This window comes from Tauraco erythrolophus, chromosome 3 (assembly GCF_009769465.1).
Source record: "Tauraco erythrolophus isolate bTauEry1 chromosome 3, bTauEry1.pri, whole genome shotgun sequence".
NCBI lineage: Eukaryota > Metazoa > Chordata > Aves > Musophagiformes > Musophagidae > Tauraco > Tauraco erythrolophus.
In genome coordinates, this window is record NC_141467.1 from 35,234,721 (window position 1) to 35,252,867 (window position 18,147).

The 18,147-nt window shown below is 44.4% G+C and overlaps 2 protein-coding genes across 3 annotated transcripts in view; one reads left to right on the forward strand and one right to left on the reverse strand.

Annotated features, from left to right (window-relative positions):
• Positions 1 to 3,178, reverse strand: part of ANKS6 (ankyrin repeat and sterile alpha motif domain containing 6) — a 47,024-nt gene extending 43,846 nt beyond the window's left edge. Inside the window, exon 1 of one of the 2 annotated variants that reach the window (XM_086609135.1) lies at positions 2,817 to 3,178. In XM_086609135.1, coding sequence (XP_086465261.1) covers positions 2,817 to 3,178 — 362 coding nt within the window. The remainder of the gene's footprint in view (positions 1 to 2,816) is intronic. The other variant, XM_086609136.1, reaches the window with a different exon arrangement.
• Positions 3,179 to 12,581: 9,403 nt separating this feature from the next.
• GALNT12 (polypeptide N-acetylgalactosaminyltransferase 12) overlaps positions 12,582 to 18,147 on the forward strand; it is a 49,138-nt gene continuing 43,572 nt past the window's right edge. Inside the window, exon 1 of the mRNA XM_086609137.1 lies at positions 12,582 to 12,961. Coding sequence (XP_086465263.1) covers positions 12,582 to 12,961 — 380 coding nt within the window. The remainder of the gene's footprint in view (positions 12,962 to 18,147) is intronic.

Here is an 18,147-nt window from a genome sequence, read left to right on the forward strand (position 1 = left end):
ACTGCATTTCATCAACATGTAACTTCCATAAACCAGTCACCTTCATTCTCTTGTTTCCAGGCCTCTATCACATTCAAGAATCAAAGCCAATTTGTTTGCAGTGATCTTAATTAAGTACCCTCAATACTATTGAACAAGTAGAGTAAAAACTTCAAACAGTCAATGCTAAAGAAGAAGGTAAAAAAAAAAAAAACAAAACAAAAAAAGAGACCATTTATGAACTCGATAGCCAATCTTTTGTATGGGCATCATGCCTTGTTTTTCCAGTTGTGAACCATCAATGAACTCCCACAAGGGAAGAAGGCTTAGAGAAGACAGGCATGCACCCATGAAGCTCAGAGAAGAAAACAGTAAATGGCCACTGTAAAGAAAGCTGAACTTCTCTCAACACAAAGGGGACCAGAGGGTAACCTTTGTTTTAGAGAAAGGCTCTATCCGCAGAATGGGACAGCTAGCTGTGTGAATGGCCTTCCCTAAAACAATCAACAGAAAACATTATCGTCCTGAGTCAGCCCGACCAGCATGGAAGTGACTACACAGCTCAGCCCAACACAAACCACCAAAACTGAGCAACCAACGAAACAAATTTTGAAGAGAGCAAGGGGCTTGAGCTGGCTTCTGGCCACGTATTCCTAGCAACTGGAGACGCCCAGCATCGTGATGGTGAGCACGCAGGGACCAGTAATGGGCATGCTGTTTGTCTTGTGCTTCAACTCTGTGTTGCAGTTGCTATGTTAGGCTTGTGTTATGATTTCAGGAGACTGCTGTATCACTAGGCTAACTCAAAATCGTGCGTAACATCAAATATCTTCCAATAAGGAAACTTGGTATTAAAGCATTAAACCCTTCCTGTGCAGAATATTTGAAAGAACTTAGTCATACTGGATGCTGACACCAGTTTCTCAGCTTTGATACCACTTGAGTACCAGAGGCTTTGGTAGCTTGTCAGTACGTAAAAGACAATCACGCAAGCCACACAACCAGCTAGCTAACCGTGAGAAAATGGAAACCTTTACCATTCCTCAGCTGAGGAATCCTACATTTTGATAAACATAATACATTGACGTGTATTTTGTGCTCTTGTTGCAGATACCGTGCGTTACTATATTCTTGTACAGTGTTTAATACAATCAAACGTTAATCCTGAAAGCAGCCTTTGTACACTGCAGCAAAGCAAATGTTAGTTGAGGAAATCCCAAAGAACATTACCAGCCACTAACAGCAGACATCAGACCAAAACTCCCTAGTTTCTTTTCACGAAGTACATAGCTGCAGAAGGAAGCTTCCAGGGCCTGTCTATCTTGGTAGCTTTCACTGCATCACCTCAGTAGACCCTGTAACCACTGTACACATGATTAATTTTACACATATATGCTATTTCTTGTCCAATTTCAACAGGACTAACCACAGCCAGAAAATTAAACATGTGCATAGCATGAAACCTGCGTTTGTGCAAACAGTATGTTTCCTTCTCGGTTATCCATTAAAAAAGAAACACGCTCTTCTACTTTAAGCTTTCTCCACCGCTTTCCATAACATCTGCAGTACTTTCCAAATAGCAGCAAGTCATTTCTTTTAAAATAGTGAGAGGGTTGCAGTGGTTTGAGTTTATTGTTTTTAGAGAATGAGCACACAGTTTTCATTAAGGAAAATAAAGTCTAAGAATGTTTCTGCAACTTTTTTTCTTTTTTTTTAACCTTCATAAAATAACAAAATTGTTGAACCTTGTCTTCCTTGTTCTTACTGGGAAACCAGCTGTGTGACTCATTCGTTGGGAACTTTCTATGTGCTTTAATTGAAATGAAAAATGTTGACTTTCAAACAGACTCTTTTCTTCCAAGTATTTTAATCTGTTATGAAACATGAAAAAAAAAAAAACAAACCCACAAAACATTTATCCTCTCACGTAAACATTCAATTATTACAGGAAAACACTGCTCTCCAACCTTGCAAAACACATCTGTAAACCCAGAGGGTATTTGAATACTTAAAGATAAGCACAAAAGCCAGCATTAGCAATACGGGAACCTCCCACAAGCCAGCAGTGGGTTACACAAACACAGCATCATTGATACAGAAAGCAATCCAGTTTTGTCATTAAAATCCTCAGCAATGATTTCCCGCATCCTCCAGCAGGCCATTTAGGAAAATATGGAAGAGCCAAAGTGAAATGAATTACTTCTGTTTACTTCAGTATGGTTTATGTCAAGAGGTGGGTTTTCAACAGGTGGATAAGATACACACATATCAAAAAACAAAACAAAACACAACAACAACAAAAACCCAGAAGATTAAGTGGTGTGGAGATATCTTATTTCCACAGAAGAAAAGAGGGGAGCAGTGTTTTCACGTTCAGGTTACCTCTGGCTGCGACTCCACACTGGCTTTACCCAAGAAATTGCGCACGCAGCTACAATCACCACATCCTTAACACGGAAAGAGAAAAACCTAATGCCTCAGCGTAATCCTCAAACAAATTCAAACTGGAAGGTAACAGGTGACCACTCGAATTCCGCCCCCCTCCCCGGCATAACCACCGCTACACCGGCGACGAACGATGGCGGCCGCCAACATGGCGCCTGCCCGCCCGCACTCACACACGCCGGGAGTGCCCCCCCGCACTCCCAAGCGCCCTCCCCCGGCACGGGGAGCGGGATTTTGAGAGCGAAAGAGCAGAACGCCGGCGGCAGTCCCGCCCCGGGGCTGCCGCCGGCCCGGTAGCCCTAGCCCTGCCGCTGACTAGGCCGGTGCGTCGCGGCGAAGCGGGATGGCGGCCCGAGACACCCCCGCAAGTCCCCGCTCCCCCCCTTCCCTACCTGGCCGCCTGCATGAGGGGGCTCCATCCGTAGTGGTTCCTGCTCTGTACCGAGGCCCCTTTCCTCAACAGGAACCGCACCAGCTGCTCATGGCCCCCCGCCGCGGCGAACTGCAGACCCGTGTTGCCGGCCTCGTCGGTGCAGTCCACGGGAACGGCGGGGGCCGGTGGGGCGGACGCTTCTCCGCGGGGCTCGGCTGCTGCGGCCGCCGCCGCCTCCTCGGTAGCGCAGGAGGAGGCGGCCGCCGGGTCGGAGGTGCCACCGCCGGGCAGCCCTAAGAGGCGCCGGGCGGTCTCGTAGTCGCCCTGCTCGCAGGCGCGGAGGAAGAGCTGGACCTGGGGGGGAACCCCGCACTCCCCCATGGGCAGCGCGGCCGAGCCCCGACCGGCTCGGCCGCCCGCCGCCACCGCCCCCGCCGCCGGCGGCTCGGCGGCCGCCGGGAAGGCAGCGGGGAGGAGGGGACTCCGCTGGCGAGAGGAGGCCGGCCGAGGGCGGCCGCTGCGCCCCGGCTGCTCTCGCATGACGGGGAGGGGAATCCGGGCTGGGCCGCACGCCGCGCTCCTCGGAGCCGGCAAAGCGCTTCCCCGCCCGGCCCGGGGGCCTCGGCGCCTGTCGCCGCCGGGCCGCCCTCCCCTGTCCTGTCCTCCTCGGCAGTCCCGGCGGGGTCACCCCTCCTCGCCCCAGCCAGCGCCGGGGCCACCACTGCTCCTGCCCCTTTCCCGTTTCCCCTTTCCCGTTTCCCCTTTCATCCACTCGCATCGGGGCAGCAGCCGTTTTCCACACCGCGTTCCTGCCACCGTTACTGATTCCCGTACAGTGAAGTGTCTCCGCGTTACATGTTTTTCTGCCTGGGGTCCCCGCAGCAAGCCCTCGCTGTGGGGCTTATTCGCTCTCACCCGACACCACAATCCCTTTTCCTGCTTCACGGCATGGCCACGGTCCCTTTCTGTCAGCCCTGCTCCGCTTACATGATACTTAAGCCTTTACTTGCACCTTCCTACTTTGATTTCCCTTCAGCTCAAAACCAGTCTCTTCTTTCACTGAAATACCGGATTCACAGTTGAGTCGTGTCCTCCCCCCCCCCAAAAAAAAAAAAAAAATTTCCCACTCCCTGGTAGCACCAATCAGTTAGGCTTTCAGTTTAATGTGTTTGAGCGTTAAATCGTGATTTCTTGTGGCGTTTCTAAGTATCTTCTCTCTAGCTTGAGCCTCCCAGATAACCTGAAATCTTTACCAGGTTATATCGATTTACAAAGCACCAATGAATAACTTGAACTGCAGTTGACCAGTCACTTAAGGGTATTGTGTCGTGTCCCTATAAGTTTGGGCAGGTCATTCTTTGTTAAAACCAATTACTTAAATGTCAGAACATGGCACTTACTGCAGTGGTGGAAGGTTTGGGGACGAGAGGACTAGGAGACATTACGAGGAGTGTAGTGAATGCCACTAAACTGAAGCCATCCCCTGGTTTTAGTCAGTGGCATCCATATCAGAGGCTTTCTGCCTCTGATCCACTTGCAAGTACAGATTCTCAAACCTTCATGGCAAAGGGCCAAACAAGTTACACTTGAAGAAAGACTCCAGCAAACAAGAGTCCTGGCTGTGTTTATGACCACTTATACTAGTCCTCTGGGAAAGTACTGTTCAGAGCAAAAAAAAAAACCCCACCTTACACTTTTGCAAATTTATCATTACAGAAAGAATGGGACAGGGTATAAATATTCAGTGATGCTTCCTCTATTATAGATACCATGTGTTAACTCATGTAAATATTTAACATACATACTTATGTTAAATAATTTCCTTAAGCGTAAAGATGCTTATAGTCATCATCATCATCAGAGGCAAGATACACAGCTAGGTAGACTTTTGGTTTAGCGAGTAATCATTCTTACGGTACAATTGTATGAGGAGCTTGCCATTATCAACAAAGCTGGAAGGTACATTTCACTCTGTGTAAAATTTCAGAGCTTGGAAGAGGGAAATGGCAAGAGTGATTAATGCAATATGTTATTCATGATTCAAGAAAACTGGGTCATATTTACCATATGAAAGTGCATGCTTGGGTATAGTCAAATTAGTGACAGGATCACTCCAGTTTATCTTTGAGGTAAGCTACTGAATATGTTGATCGTACAAATAGCTGAGATTATACTATCAAATTCTACTAATGGTTTGGAACTCCAGACAAAGATATCATCAATGTAATTAGGAACCTAACAGCAAAATATGCAACTCTTATTTTAAAAAAATGCATAAGTAAGCAACAGGAAACATTTGTTGGGGGTTTACAAAATGAGAGGAAATTATTTTTAATCATAGAATCATAGAATGGTTAGTGTTGGAAGGGACCTCAAAGATCATCTAGTTCCAACCCCACTGCCATGGGCAGGGAAACCCTCCACTACACCAGGTTGCCCAAAGCCTCATCCAACCTGGCCTTGAACAAATTACTATCTTCAGTCAGCATCCTAGACATCTATACAGATATGATCACTCAGTGATTTCTGTCACTGTTAGAAAATCAAAATATCATGAGGCAAAGGAAAAATAATCAGATCTCTTCTAAAGTGCTGTAGAATATTCTCATGGTGATGCAATACCAAGCTCTCTGGAAAATGTAGGATTTGGTTTCTTCACCAATGAAAGAACAACCTAAGCCTTTCAAACTGTTCATTAGGGTAAGAGGATGGAGAAAGCTTAGGTTGGAAGATAATATAGGAGAAGACAAAACCAAGATTCTCAAGTGCAGATTGTGCATTACTCACTTGGAAGGCTTGTCCAAACTGCATCTGGTTTGTCCAGTCAGTGAAAAATGCGCTGCTTTTGACGAGAAATTCCTTCATGTCCCCGATGTGCTAATTCCTATACGTGAGTGTTGGATTGCTCTGAGGTTGAAATAATTTAAAATGACAGAAAAAAAAAACAAACCCTGATGAATGAAAAACTGACTTTAGACTAAAGGAGACGAGAAAAGTGCAAGCGTCACCAAAAATCTGGACAGAAACTCTCTGTATCTTCTCCTAGCATGCACCCAGCGCCACAATAAAGTCATGCCTGCTTTCTAACACTACAAATTAGAGAGTTTCTGTCCAGATTTTTGGTGACACAAGGAACACAACAGGCCCACCAAAAAAAGCAGAACAGATAAGGCAAGAGCAAACATGTGAGGCCAACATTTGTGAAACTTTTCTAATGGAAGTCTCCACTGCAAATGATATCAAAACACCAGCAGGGAGATATACAGGCCAATGTAAGCTTTATTAAAGGTACTTATAATACAAGGCACTATAAAGGAGGTAAACTTAGAGCCATGATTCTGCATGAGGTAGAACTCATCATTTGCAAAACAAAGTGTAGGAAACCAATGAGGCATGTAATGTACCTGTGGAGGTAGTAAAGTAAGTATAATATGGCAAATGCGTAGTGATGTAGAACTACAAATTGGCCTAGTAACACAGCAAAAAAATCTATTGCTCTTACAGTAGTAATAGGATGTAATACGTTTGGACCTATCCTTATACCATGACACATGAGCAAATTTCTACCTCATCTATCATTCAGGATCACATAATATGGAAGACTATAAAATTACCATCATAATCAAAAGCATCTCAGAAAGGGAAAAATGCAAGTAGTGAAGAAATCTATTCCAACGAAATCCAGAAAACTAGAGATAGCTGACTCAGTCATAATCTTCATTGTGAAGGTCGGGGATGATGGCATCTCAAAACCCCAAATACGATGGTATTATTTTCATGGCAATTTAAGGAGTAAAAGGCTTATTTCCTACTGTAAAACTGTACTGATGTGAATCACAAGGAAGTCATACTTCCAAGAAAAAGAAAAATGAAAGTTTTAGCATGCGTTTGGTGTGAAGACTTTTATCTCTGTCTTAATGAAAAACATAGACACATATATTAGACATACCTTTAGAGACAAGCAAATGTTTCTCCACTATCGTTAGACTCATATGTTAACTTTGGTCCTTTCAGGCATAGGAAAGAAATAACCCTGAAAAATTACTATAAAAAAGTGGTGGTAAGTGCCTACAGAACAGGATGACTAAGATTAATTCCACCACGTAATATCCCCTTGGCTTGTTGGTTTAGAATTTTAATCATGTTGTACATAGCAGGTCTCCACCTAGTGTACTATAGCCAGCTGCTATAACTTTGTGATGAAATTACTTCATTTATATGTTTCTGAATATGCCATAATTTTGATCAAACTTTAAAAAATTATTTGCATCTCAGTATTTCAATTCACCGTGTCTGCACAAGAACACATGAAAAATCAGCCAGGTTTCCGATGTAACAGACCTCAAACAGTCCCTGCAGTAACACATCACATCACACCATATTATTCCGTGCCCAGAACTGAATTTTTGTTCCAGTAGTTTTTGACAGCTAATCTTGCTGGCTGTGGCTTGCTTTATGTACAATATCTCTTCCACTGCCTGCAGATCATGGTTGCTATTTAGCTAAAGAGAGCATTTATATATCAACAATACATACCTATAGTAAGCAAATATACTGATTGATGATGCCTTGGGCACGCACATTCTTACTACCTTTAAGCTATCCTGGCTTGCATACGTCCTTTAGAACAAGATATTTCATATGTGTGTGTATGTGTGTATATATATGGACATATATACATACATATGAGCATACATATATCACAGAGATCTGCAAACCAGTACAGGTTAGGTCTTGCCCAAGTAGCGTCCGCTGAACGCAGTCTGTTTTTATTGGCATATCAGTGTGAGAATTACACAGCATCTACCAGTCTGAGAGAAGATCCCTGAAACAGCCGACAGTTTCTATCTCACTCATCAAATCTCTGTTTTTAATCTGTTTTATTTTTAGGCCTCTGTACCCACTGATCTTCCTCCTATACTCTGCCTCTGCACTGTGCATCCAGCTTCACCTTTGACTCAAAGCCCACCCTGTAAAACAGGGTCCCCACTGAAGCACCGAGGACCTCCCCACCCACCCTTCGGTGCAGACCTGCAGCTGGGAAAGCGGGGTGCAGCCCATTTCACGTTTTGCCTACACTCTGCAACTGCCTCAAATAAAGACACTTTCAACACAAACGTATCAATAAAAAAAAATCCTTGGCACTGGCCGAACAATGGGATGAACAATAATATTTTTAAAAAATACAGGTACACTTGGGCTGACAAAGGAGAGAAGGAGCAGCCAAGGTGGGAGTTGGGAAGGCTGTTTCTTTGGAGGGCAATGCTATTTTACACCCAGTTAAAGCATGGTGAACAATGACCCGTAGGTCCAAAGCTATCTCCAGTGGGTGTGTTTTACAACTTGAATTTTCTTCTCCCTGAACAAATTTCTTATCTGCAATGTATTTGTACATCACGTTCCTCTGATAATTTTTTTTTTCCTTTTTTTTTTTTTTAAGAATACCTAAGCTTTGGCTGTTACTAAAACTGGGAACATTATTCTGGAACTCATTATTTAGTACTTTCTTTTCCCCAGAAAATATGAATTTAGGAAGCTATTTGATATTTGGGTTTATTGAAATATCAGCTGACACTTCTCCACACCCCATTTCTATTATAGATTTTTTCTTCATTTTGACTGAAAGTACAGATCTAAGAAAAAAAAATTAAAGAAAACTTTGGATGAGGAAAATTTTAAATAAGCCTTTGCAAAACTTAATACCTCTATTTTTTTTCTGTAATGTATATGTCATCACTACAAAATAAGAAAAACCTTTAATAATAATAGATGTGTAAAACAGTTCATCTTAACTTACCAGTTTTTTTAACTTAAGTTTTCCTTGTCTGTAGACCAATTCCTTCAATAAGCTCATGTATTTAAGGTAAACTAAATATTGCCTGCCATTCAAAGAGATATTTGATATATATCAAGCAATGAGCAACAGAGACACTCTTAATCTCAGCTATTACATTTGCTATAATGTAAGTTCTTATGGACAATTACATATTCTTGTGTGTAATTGTCTTAGTGCTTTTTGAAAAGTTTAGTTAATATTGTGTTTCTTTTTTTTTTTTGTGAAAAAATACGATTTCACTTCTTCAAAATAAACTCATCAAATGTATTAATTATTCCATGGATCTTCTGTTTTAATTTTGACAACTGAGGGCACAATAGATCTTCCTAGATAAGTGATTACAGATTTTATATGACTTGTCCAGTTAGTCTACTTATTTCTGATGGAAAATCCTGAAGCAACTGAATTTATAGCTCATTAATCATTCTTACTAATCTTTAAAAAAAAAAATCTCAAAATCAATTGTTTTAACCTCCATTGTTATTAAACCTGAAAAAAACAATAGAATTGCTTGAAAGGAAGTTTTCCAAGAAAACATTGCTACAAGCTTTATGAGTAGCAGGAAACTCATTTGCCTTATTAATTACAGATTTTTTCCTTCTGGGGCTTATTTTTACATTCAGAGCGGATGTCTTTATACATTTAGTATTTCAGCTCAGAAATTTCAGTCTTCCCATCTTAATTAACCTCCACAAACTTATTAAAAGGTTTAAGAAAAAGTATCTTTGACTTCACATTCTTTACATCTTGTCCAGACTTATTTGTGAATGCAACTGATATATTCTTAATGATTTTTGCATTAACACCATTATTGTACTTTCCCTTGCTGAATTTCCTGAGATTTATGTACTTGGACATCATCCCCAGGGAACTACCATTTACTAGTATTTCTTTCAGTCGTCACTGTGATGATGATCACAAGAAGCCTTCCTTTGCTCTAAGGGCATTATTACTACTGAGAGCTGCCTCCCTTACTTCCCCACCAGCTGTAACCTCTCCTGCTTATGCTGATGCTCTCCTACCTTTTCTTCAAGCCCTTTCTTCCTTTTAAGAATCTGACTGAGAGGTAGTTATGCTGGTTTTCTTCAACAGTCTTGTCTGATCTTACCCTGTCTGCCACTGATTGTGGCATGCCTTCTGCAGTCCTGTCACGTTCTGTTCTCAGTTTCCCATTTTTTTTTTCTCAAAACTTGTTTTAGTCATGTGATCATATTCTTGTGTTTCTTCCATATTGCTCTAATACTTAAAATACTTAAATAAAATACTTATTCTTCTAATACTTAAGAACCCCTGCAGCAGAACTCTTCTGTTTTCTTTCTCACTGTTCTTAATTAACACCCAGTCCTACATTTTGCTCTTTACATCTTCCCAATCTCTCCCAAATATTTCTTTTGGGAGGCCAGGAGGATCTCCATCTCCTTTGATTCATTCCAAGAAGTCCTCATTGGGCCCCTCAAGCTTAATATTTCTGTTACCCTATTCTGAGTAATTTGCAACGTTACACAAAGGAAAAAAAACAAACAAACAAGACTATTTCTTCCAAACAACTGGATCTAAACCAGCAATATGTTCCAGAAATGCTGCCTGTATCTTTAGGGTTTACCCCTCCACTAGCCAGCAACTAGGGAACCCCTGCCATAAACTCAATACCAACCAGTTGAGCTTCCTTTATTCAGGAAGGATGGCAAGCAAGGAGCCAACGCAGTCACTGGGCATGCAACTACTAGTGCCACCTAACTCTTCAGATCCCAAGCTTGATAGACACAGCTGCCTTTATATGCAATCTATATTCTTATGTCCAGTATATTGGTATTGAATAGTTGTCTACAAACCATATTTACACACACATAATTAACCACTGTTATGCTTGTTATTCCAGCGCGTATGCATGCTTTGACACCAGATTTTACGCATGTATAATTATCTGTGATAGATAACTGCACAGCTGAATAAGAAATAAGAAAATTATATCTATACACACACACACACACTCATCTGCAAATCCACCTGAACTACTTGATTTATGTTAGTTTGCCAGCATCAGGATCATGGAATCATAGAATGGTTTGGGTTGGAAGGGACCTCAAAGACCATCTAGTTCCAACTCCCCTGCCATGGGCAGGGACACCTTCCACTAGATCAAGTTGCTCAAAGCCTCATCCAGCCTGGCCTTGAACACTTCCAGCATGACTCATTATTATTCAGCATCCTTCTGTCCAGAGCAAGACCTTTGCAATAGTTGATGGCCTCTGTATTTGTTGTCACATACAAGATTTATTAGCATCTCAAATCAGAAACAGCTCATAGCTGTGTGCTGTGACCTTGTCTGGCAATGATGAGGTTTTTCCCCTTCCTTACTGTCAGAAGTGTTTTCATCCACTCCTCACCAATGCTGGTGAGCATCACCCAATACCGCTTACCAGGCTTAAGTCCCTCTCTGGGGATGGCCTAAGACCTTTGCTGGGTTGATCTTGACAAGCCTCTGGCAGCCCAGGATAGTGCAGTAGCCTCTTTGTAAAATGGAGAGCAAATGACACCTCAAAACCAGAATTTCAGCTCCCTGTTGATCTGGAGAGATAAACCATATCAGTTATGTTACTTTTCTCTTATTTTCAAACACAAACCCACAAATTCTTACGTAATCTCATTGCCTCAGGATCTTAAGTTTAGACAGACAGGGCTGAATCCTGCTAGGGGCTGAAGTGAAAAAGCATCATGGATGAATTGTTGAGTATAAAACAAATTAGAAAGTTTTGACTGAAAGCCACAGTTGCTTTTTTTTTTTCCTCCCGTAATTCTGCCAATTCATAAAATGGACTGTCCCTTATTGAGATAGTAAGTTGGGGATTTTCACTGTCTTCTGGATTTCTCTCTCTGAGGCCACATTGATTGACATTTTTTCTTCAACCAAAACCACTGCTTTCTCCAGTGAAAGAGGAGCTTGTCATTAACCCCATGGCTTCTTAGCCAATGTTCTGTTTACTCCTAAAGCACATGCTGTTCTAGAGGCAGCAGAAGGGATGAAGTCTGGTTTCCTACTGACTTGTTTCCTTCAGCCCCAAAGCTCTTCCTAGTCCCTCCACGGCAAATAATCTCCCTCGCTGTCCTCCTGCAGCCCTGGCTACCTCTGTCAAGAGGCGGCAAGCCTTGGGGCCATCCCAGTGATCTCCAATGGCCAAAGCAGCTTGCTGTGGCCTTGCCAGCCCCGTGCCAGCCAAACTTTCCCCTGCTGGGGGTACTCGTGCACATCCGCCACAAAGCTACCAGTGTTCATGAAGGTCCCTCAAGCTTCAGGGTGACCGGATCACCTTTTCCTTGAAGGGTAACAGCAAGCATGTGAAAGGGACATACATGCCTTCCTCCCTTCTCCCCCATCCTAGCAGTGCATGACCCAGCAGCACCGGGCTGGCCCTGCTCCGCTGCCTCCCTGCCCCGGGAGCTGTGCGGCAACCGCCCGGGGCCGGATCAGGACCGGTACCGGCTCTGCCGGTTGCGTCCTCAGCGACAGCCCGCAGCGAGGTGGCGACGTGTCCCTTCCCTGGGGCCCTCGGGGCCGAGCAGCCAGCCGACCACCGCGAAAGCGAGGAGCATCGCTCCCGGGGAGCCCGCTGGGGAGCGGGAGCGGCGCAGCCCCCCTCGCTGACAGGCGGGACGGTTCCGCTGCTCGAAGGCGCCGGCGGGAGCCGCTCCCCGCCCGGCGGCACCGACCGTGCGCGACTCTTCAGCGCCGCGCCCCTCCGGGCTGGCCGGCGGCGGGGCGGGGAGGAGGGAGGAGCCGCCGGCGGAGGAGCCGGGCGGGTTTCCTGGCGGGGCAGCGCCAGCGGCGGGAGGGTGTCGCGGCGTGGGCAGGTCTGTGAGAACTTCACCGAGTCCGCCCGGGGCGGAGGCGCGTCCGTGTCCGCGTCCGTGTCCGGGAGAGGCCGCCCGCGGCCCCACCGCCTGCTCGGCATGGCCGGCCGCTTCGGCCGCGGGATGTGCTGGGGCAAGCGGGGCCGGGGCTGCCGGGGCGGGGGCGCGCTGCTGGCCATGGGGCTGCTGGCCGCCGTCGGCTTCCTCGCCTGGCGGCACAGCCCGCCGCCCCGCCACGCCGCCCGCCGCGCCCCGCCGCCACCGCCGCCCGTCGACGCCGAGCTACTGCGGAAGCCGGTGTACGCGAAGCCGGCCCTGGACCCGGGGGCGCTGGGCGAGCTGGGCCGGGCGGTGCGGCTGGAGCTGAGCCCGGCCGAGAAGCGGCTTCAGGAGGAGAGCGTCCGGCGGCACCAGATCAACATCTACCTGAGCGACCGCATCTCGCTCCACCGCCGGCTGCCCGAGCGCTGGCACCCGCTGTGAGTACCCGCCACTCCACCTGCCGCCGCCGGGCTCCGGCGCCGGGTGACCCCGCGGGCAGGTGGGCACGGGGGCAGGGAGGTTCCCGAGCCTGCCTCTGGTGCGGCTCGCTGGAGAGCTCTTCCAAACAGAGGAGGGAGTGTTTGGTGCTATCCCCCGCTGTCAGCGTGGGATGGGATACTCGTGTCTCGGCGGCAGCTCGCTCAGAAACGCGTGGAGGCTTTTAAAACTTTCTTTTTCCCCCTCAAACGCTTTCAAATCACAGCGTTTGCTCACACGGTTAAAACCGTCGATGATTTTGCCTGACTCACGCTCCTGTGCAAGGCAGAAAAAGCAGCGTGTTGGTGGTGCGTGTGCAGCTCGGGAGAGGTTGTTTTCCTCTGGTGGCCCTGGCAGTGTGGTTTCAGCCCTTCAGCAGTGGCGAGCTGCCGTCTTTGCTGTCCCCTGGATAGGTCACCGTAGGCAGCAGCCTACTTTTCCAGTCACTCCCAGCTTTACGAATGCTATGCTTCCCGGATTTCAGCATTGCATTGTATTCAAACATCTTATGCCACGCAATGTAAAGCAGATAGTTTTATCTTCAGATTTATCAGGAGTACACTGCTGTTTTGCGATGTAGAAGCGCTCGTGGAGATGCATAAAGTTCTTCTAAACGGACTTTGCTTGTTCCCGGATACTTAGTTGCTGGGAGAATTTACCGGATGATGGGATAAGGAACTGTAAACTAAGGATTAGACACTGTTTGAGGAGATGATTCTAGTTTGCAGGCAAGGGTTCAGTGCAGTCCTGAGATCAGTGCTGCCCAGCGGGTCCGACTGTATGATCAGTTCTGGCCTAAGGCAAATACTGAGTTTAGCCGAGTGGTTCGCCCCAGCGCGGGCCGTCCGGTGGGTGAGAGGAGTGGGTTGGCCACTTGCAGGGATGTGCCTTCAGCCAAGGGGCTCAGGACGGAACCGCGGCTGCAGAATCCTCTCGTCTTCCTCGCCTGAGCTTGGCTTCAGCCAGTTTATTTCATTGCAACAGGTTTGTATGGTGCGGTAGCAAAGAGCTGTGGAAAAAGCAGGGCTCTGTCTCTGCCACGTGTTCACCTCAGTGTGTCCTGTCCTGTAGTTCACCCAACTGAATGTAAAACGTGAATCCTATGATAGCTCTTAGAAAATTGCAGTGCAAGTGCAAGGCCTTTTTATTGTAAATTTAAGCATGACAGTAGGCTTGTTTTTCTAAGTTATCTTTTATTCTCCCCTTAGAAGCAGTCTAAATACCACAGGTTAAAAAGAACCGTTTTAGTTGCATTTCTATAGGAAGAATTTAAATCATTTCAATTAATTATTTGGACTCCTGCCATTTCTCTCAGACAGGATGTTGGAGGAAATGAAAGATCACAGTTGTTGAGCAGAGGACATTATAGATGGGAGGGAGATTCTTGAAATGAAAATAATGTAAATAGGCAGATGGGTTTTGCTACAATGACACACCCTTTTTGATTTGAGTGTATCAATGTCGAAATGATAAAATGTATCCAAACCAAAAGGATTGCAAAGTGTCAGTGACATGATCTCTGAGATAATTGCCTTCTGAGGCTGTATTGTACTGCTGTAGTTAAATGCTGGCAGGTGGTTCATGCCTTTTCACACAGTTACATCTAAATTATGGCAGAAACATCACAGAACATCTATCTAACTCACACAACACATGTAAGAAAACTTCCCCAAAGACAATTTTGCAATGAAGTTGTTAACTACCTCCCTCAAGAAGGAAGACCATGTAAGAGATCCAAGTAAAGAAAAAAAAAAAAGTTATTGAAAGGGAATCACCAAGCATGTAGTGATAGAAAATTCGTTGCACTTCAGTGTAAGATCAGAGGCTATACAGGTTGAAACATCAAGTCTAGGAAAAATATGATTTAGGTTTTTTTTTATTTTATTTTAAGGTTGGTAATGCTTGACCATTGGTGACCTTTAGTAAACATTTGGGTGACGGGTGAGGCTACAATGGTAGGAAATAAGTAGTATTGGTAGACTTCAACTGGACGTCAGGTGTCCACAAAAAACAATGCAAAGGCTAAATTTTTAGATGCAATCAATGAAACAATTTTGGTACCTGAAGATCAGAAGGTGACAAATACACCATTTTGTTTTAGTGGAGTTGCAGAGGAGAACCAGAGTGTGCTGGCAAGCCTTGGATCTCTTCCAGGAATATGATTTGCAAACCGTACTATGGAATAGAATTAGTAGCGGATAGGTAGGTGTGATCTACTGAGAAAGAGTCAGCTTGGCTTTTGTCAAGGATGACGTGTCTCACAAACCTACTGGAGTTCTTTGAAGGTCGTAATTGTATGGATAAGGAAATGTGTTGTTATTTCTAGAGGCTTTTGATGGGTTCCTTAAACAGCTGTGAAGTAAGGTAAAAAAAAAAGGTAAGCGTGCCTTTTGCTGAGCTGCTGCAATACTAGGTCGACACGTGAAGTGGCTAGTGCAAATTCTGCCACCTCCTTGTTCCAAAAATCCATTTACTATAAAATATAAGGAGTTCTATCTACTAGAAAATTGACGTCAAGTATTTAGGAGATATTAACAGATACTTTGCTTGGAGATATTATTCTGTGTTATGGGGTTTTGGTCTGTTTCAGCATATTCTTATGTGTGTGGAGGTGAGTCTGGAAATTTTAGATCCTAGGAAAATGGGAGGAGGAAAGAAAGGGAAATAAAGATGGGCAACATCCCCACCACGCTGCTCCTTTTAACCTTAATGCCCTCCCACATTCATCAGTGAACCCGCTCTCTGGGTGTGAATTGTGAAAATCACAAACATGAATCTAGTGAAAACTAGAATTTTGCTAATAAGGTTGAGAATATCTGAACCAGTAAGCCTTTAAACCTAGTCCACAAAATCAGGTATACAAGGTGTTGCTTTATCAGAAACTGATGTCAAAAACTTTTTCCCACTATTACGTGTTGTACCTGGCCCTGCTGTCAGACCAGCAGTGTGGCAGTAGTTATTTGCTAGTACCTGTGTCTGGCAATACTGTGCAGGAAGAGAAGAATAATAGTTTGACTGAGATTACTCCCCCAGATAATGTATTATGTGATGATATTTGACTATGAATCCTATACAGATGTTATTTACTTTATTAGAAAGTCTCTTCAACTTTAGGTGTTTCTCCTACTAATATATTCCTGCCAATGTCTATATTCAAAAAATCTTTATTCCTTCTTGTTCTCACAGACTACTGTAGTATGTTTTTCTGAGAACTGATCCTGTTTCTGTTGAAACACAAACCTGGAGAGCTTGACAACTTCTCTTGTTTCCTTCAGACGGTTCCTGCTTCCTTTACTGTCTGCCCTTGAGGTCAACAACTGTTAATACTGTGTTTCGTCACACAGAAACTCTTTAGTTTTGTTGGTGGCTAGAACTGTGTGTGTGTATATGTGTATGCATATGTATGTGCCTATATGTATACATATATATATTTAAACATACATATAAACAAATCAAAGAAACACATGTATATAAACAAACTATAAAGATATACTTTTGTTAAAATATTATGCATAAGAAAGTAAGGAAATTAATAAATGGTGATTCAGTTTTTATAAGGCTAGAAGTTAAATATGCCATAGGGTCAGAGAATGACCATGGTTGGAAGGAACCTCTGGGGTGTCTAGTCTAACCTCCTGCTTGACGCAGGACAACTTTGGTGTTGGAGTGTGTTGCTAAAGGCCATCCTTGTCCTGTCAAATTTTGAAAATTTCCAGGAATGGAGATTCAACAGCCTCTTTGGGCACCTCTTTCAAGTGTACATCACTGCCACAGTGATTTCTCTCTTCCTGCCCCTCAAAAATGATATTATCTGGCTGGCCTAGCTTCTCAATGTCTCTTCTTCATTTCTTGAGTTTATATGCATACGGGAAGCAACAATTATAGCAGGTTTAAAACAAGCACCCTCCATGAGACGGTGATCTGCTGAGGGCTGTGTTGGGGCTGAAGCCCTGTCGGTGCAGCGGGATGGGCTCTGGGCTGTGCGTTTCGGCTGCTGCTGCTCTGCCTTCCCGCCGCGCAGCAGCAGGGCCACATCCCGGCTGGCCGGGCTTCTCGTCGTGTGCTTGTTCTATGGGATTGCAGGGTTAGGGTTATCGAACAACCGATAGTCTCTTAAACAGCCTTTTGCAGTTTATTACAATGTGTAAGAAGTAAATTTCCAGTTTTTCTGCTTGGGTTCTTTCACATTAAGGCCTGTTCTCAAGCATTGTTCCAGGTTTTAGACGTTCTACCTTCTCTTTTTTTCTTTCTGTATTTCTCACAGTAGGAGTGCGTTGCACGTTTATTTCAGAGATGGCTTCTGTAAAATCACACCAGCCTTCTTTTGGTTGACTCTTTTTACAAAAGGAACAAGGCAGGGATAGGCACTTTTGTGCCGACTCAACGTTTTTATGTTGTCTCTTTCATGGTAGAAGCCTGAATCATCACTTGGGCCTCGTATCACTTGTTCTTGCAAGCAAATGGATTTCCAAGTCTTGCCTGTCTTTCCTTACCTGGCAAACGATTTTGAGTAGCCACAAAAGCCCACAAAAGTTTGAATGTGGTCTGCGTAGTAATTAGCAGCTACAAAAAAGTTTTAGATACTCATTCTTTGATTCTAGATAATTTTCTATGTTTTGGAGAGAAGATTTGTTTTTATGCATATATGTTTCATATATAAATATATATAGCTGTGTGTGTATATTTCAGTATCTGTATATATAGGTAGATAATATACAAATAATTTCCTCTGTCTCCGTCATTTATGCTTATAGTGTTATTTATTTTTTGGGATGATTGAGTTTAGAGTAACAATCTTGCACTAAGATTTTTTTTCTGAGTTTAAAAACTATTTTTTCCATCTGCTCCCGGATTTGAACATGATTCTCTTACAATCTTGCTTGCTGCCATATCTTGTTTTGTTTCTTGGGTTGTAAATACCAAATTACGTAGGCTGCTCACCTGGTAGTATCTCACTAGCAAATTCCCAGCATATTCCTTGAGATTAGGTTTTGGTCTCTCTTCTACCCCAAACGTCACAGCATCTGATTTTGATGGGCATGCTGCTCCTGCCAGGAGTTTTAACCTGACCCTGTTCCAGGAAATGGCCCAGCAGCCAGGTGTTTCCTCCCCAGCCCACCGCCACTGCCTGACTTCACCCAGAAGC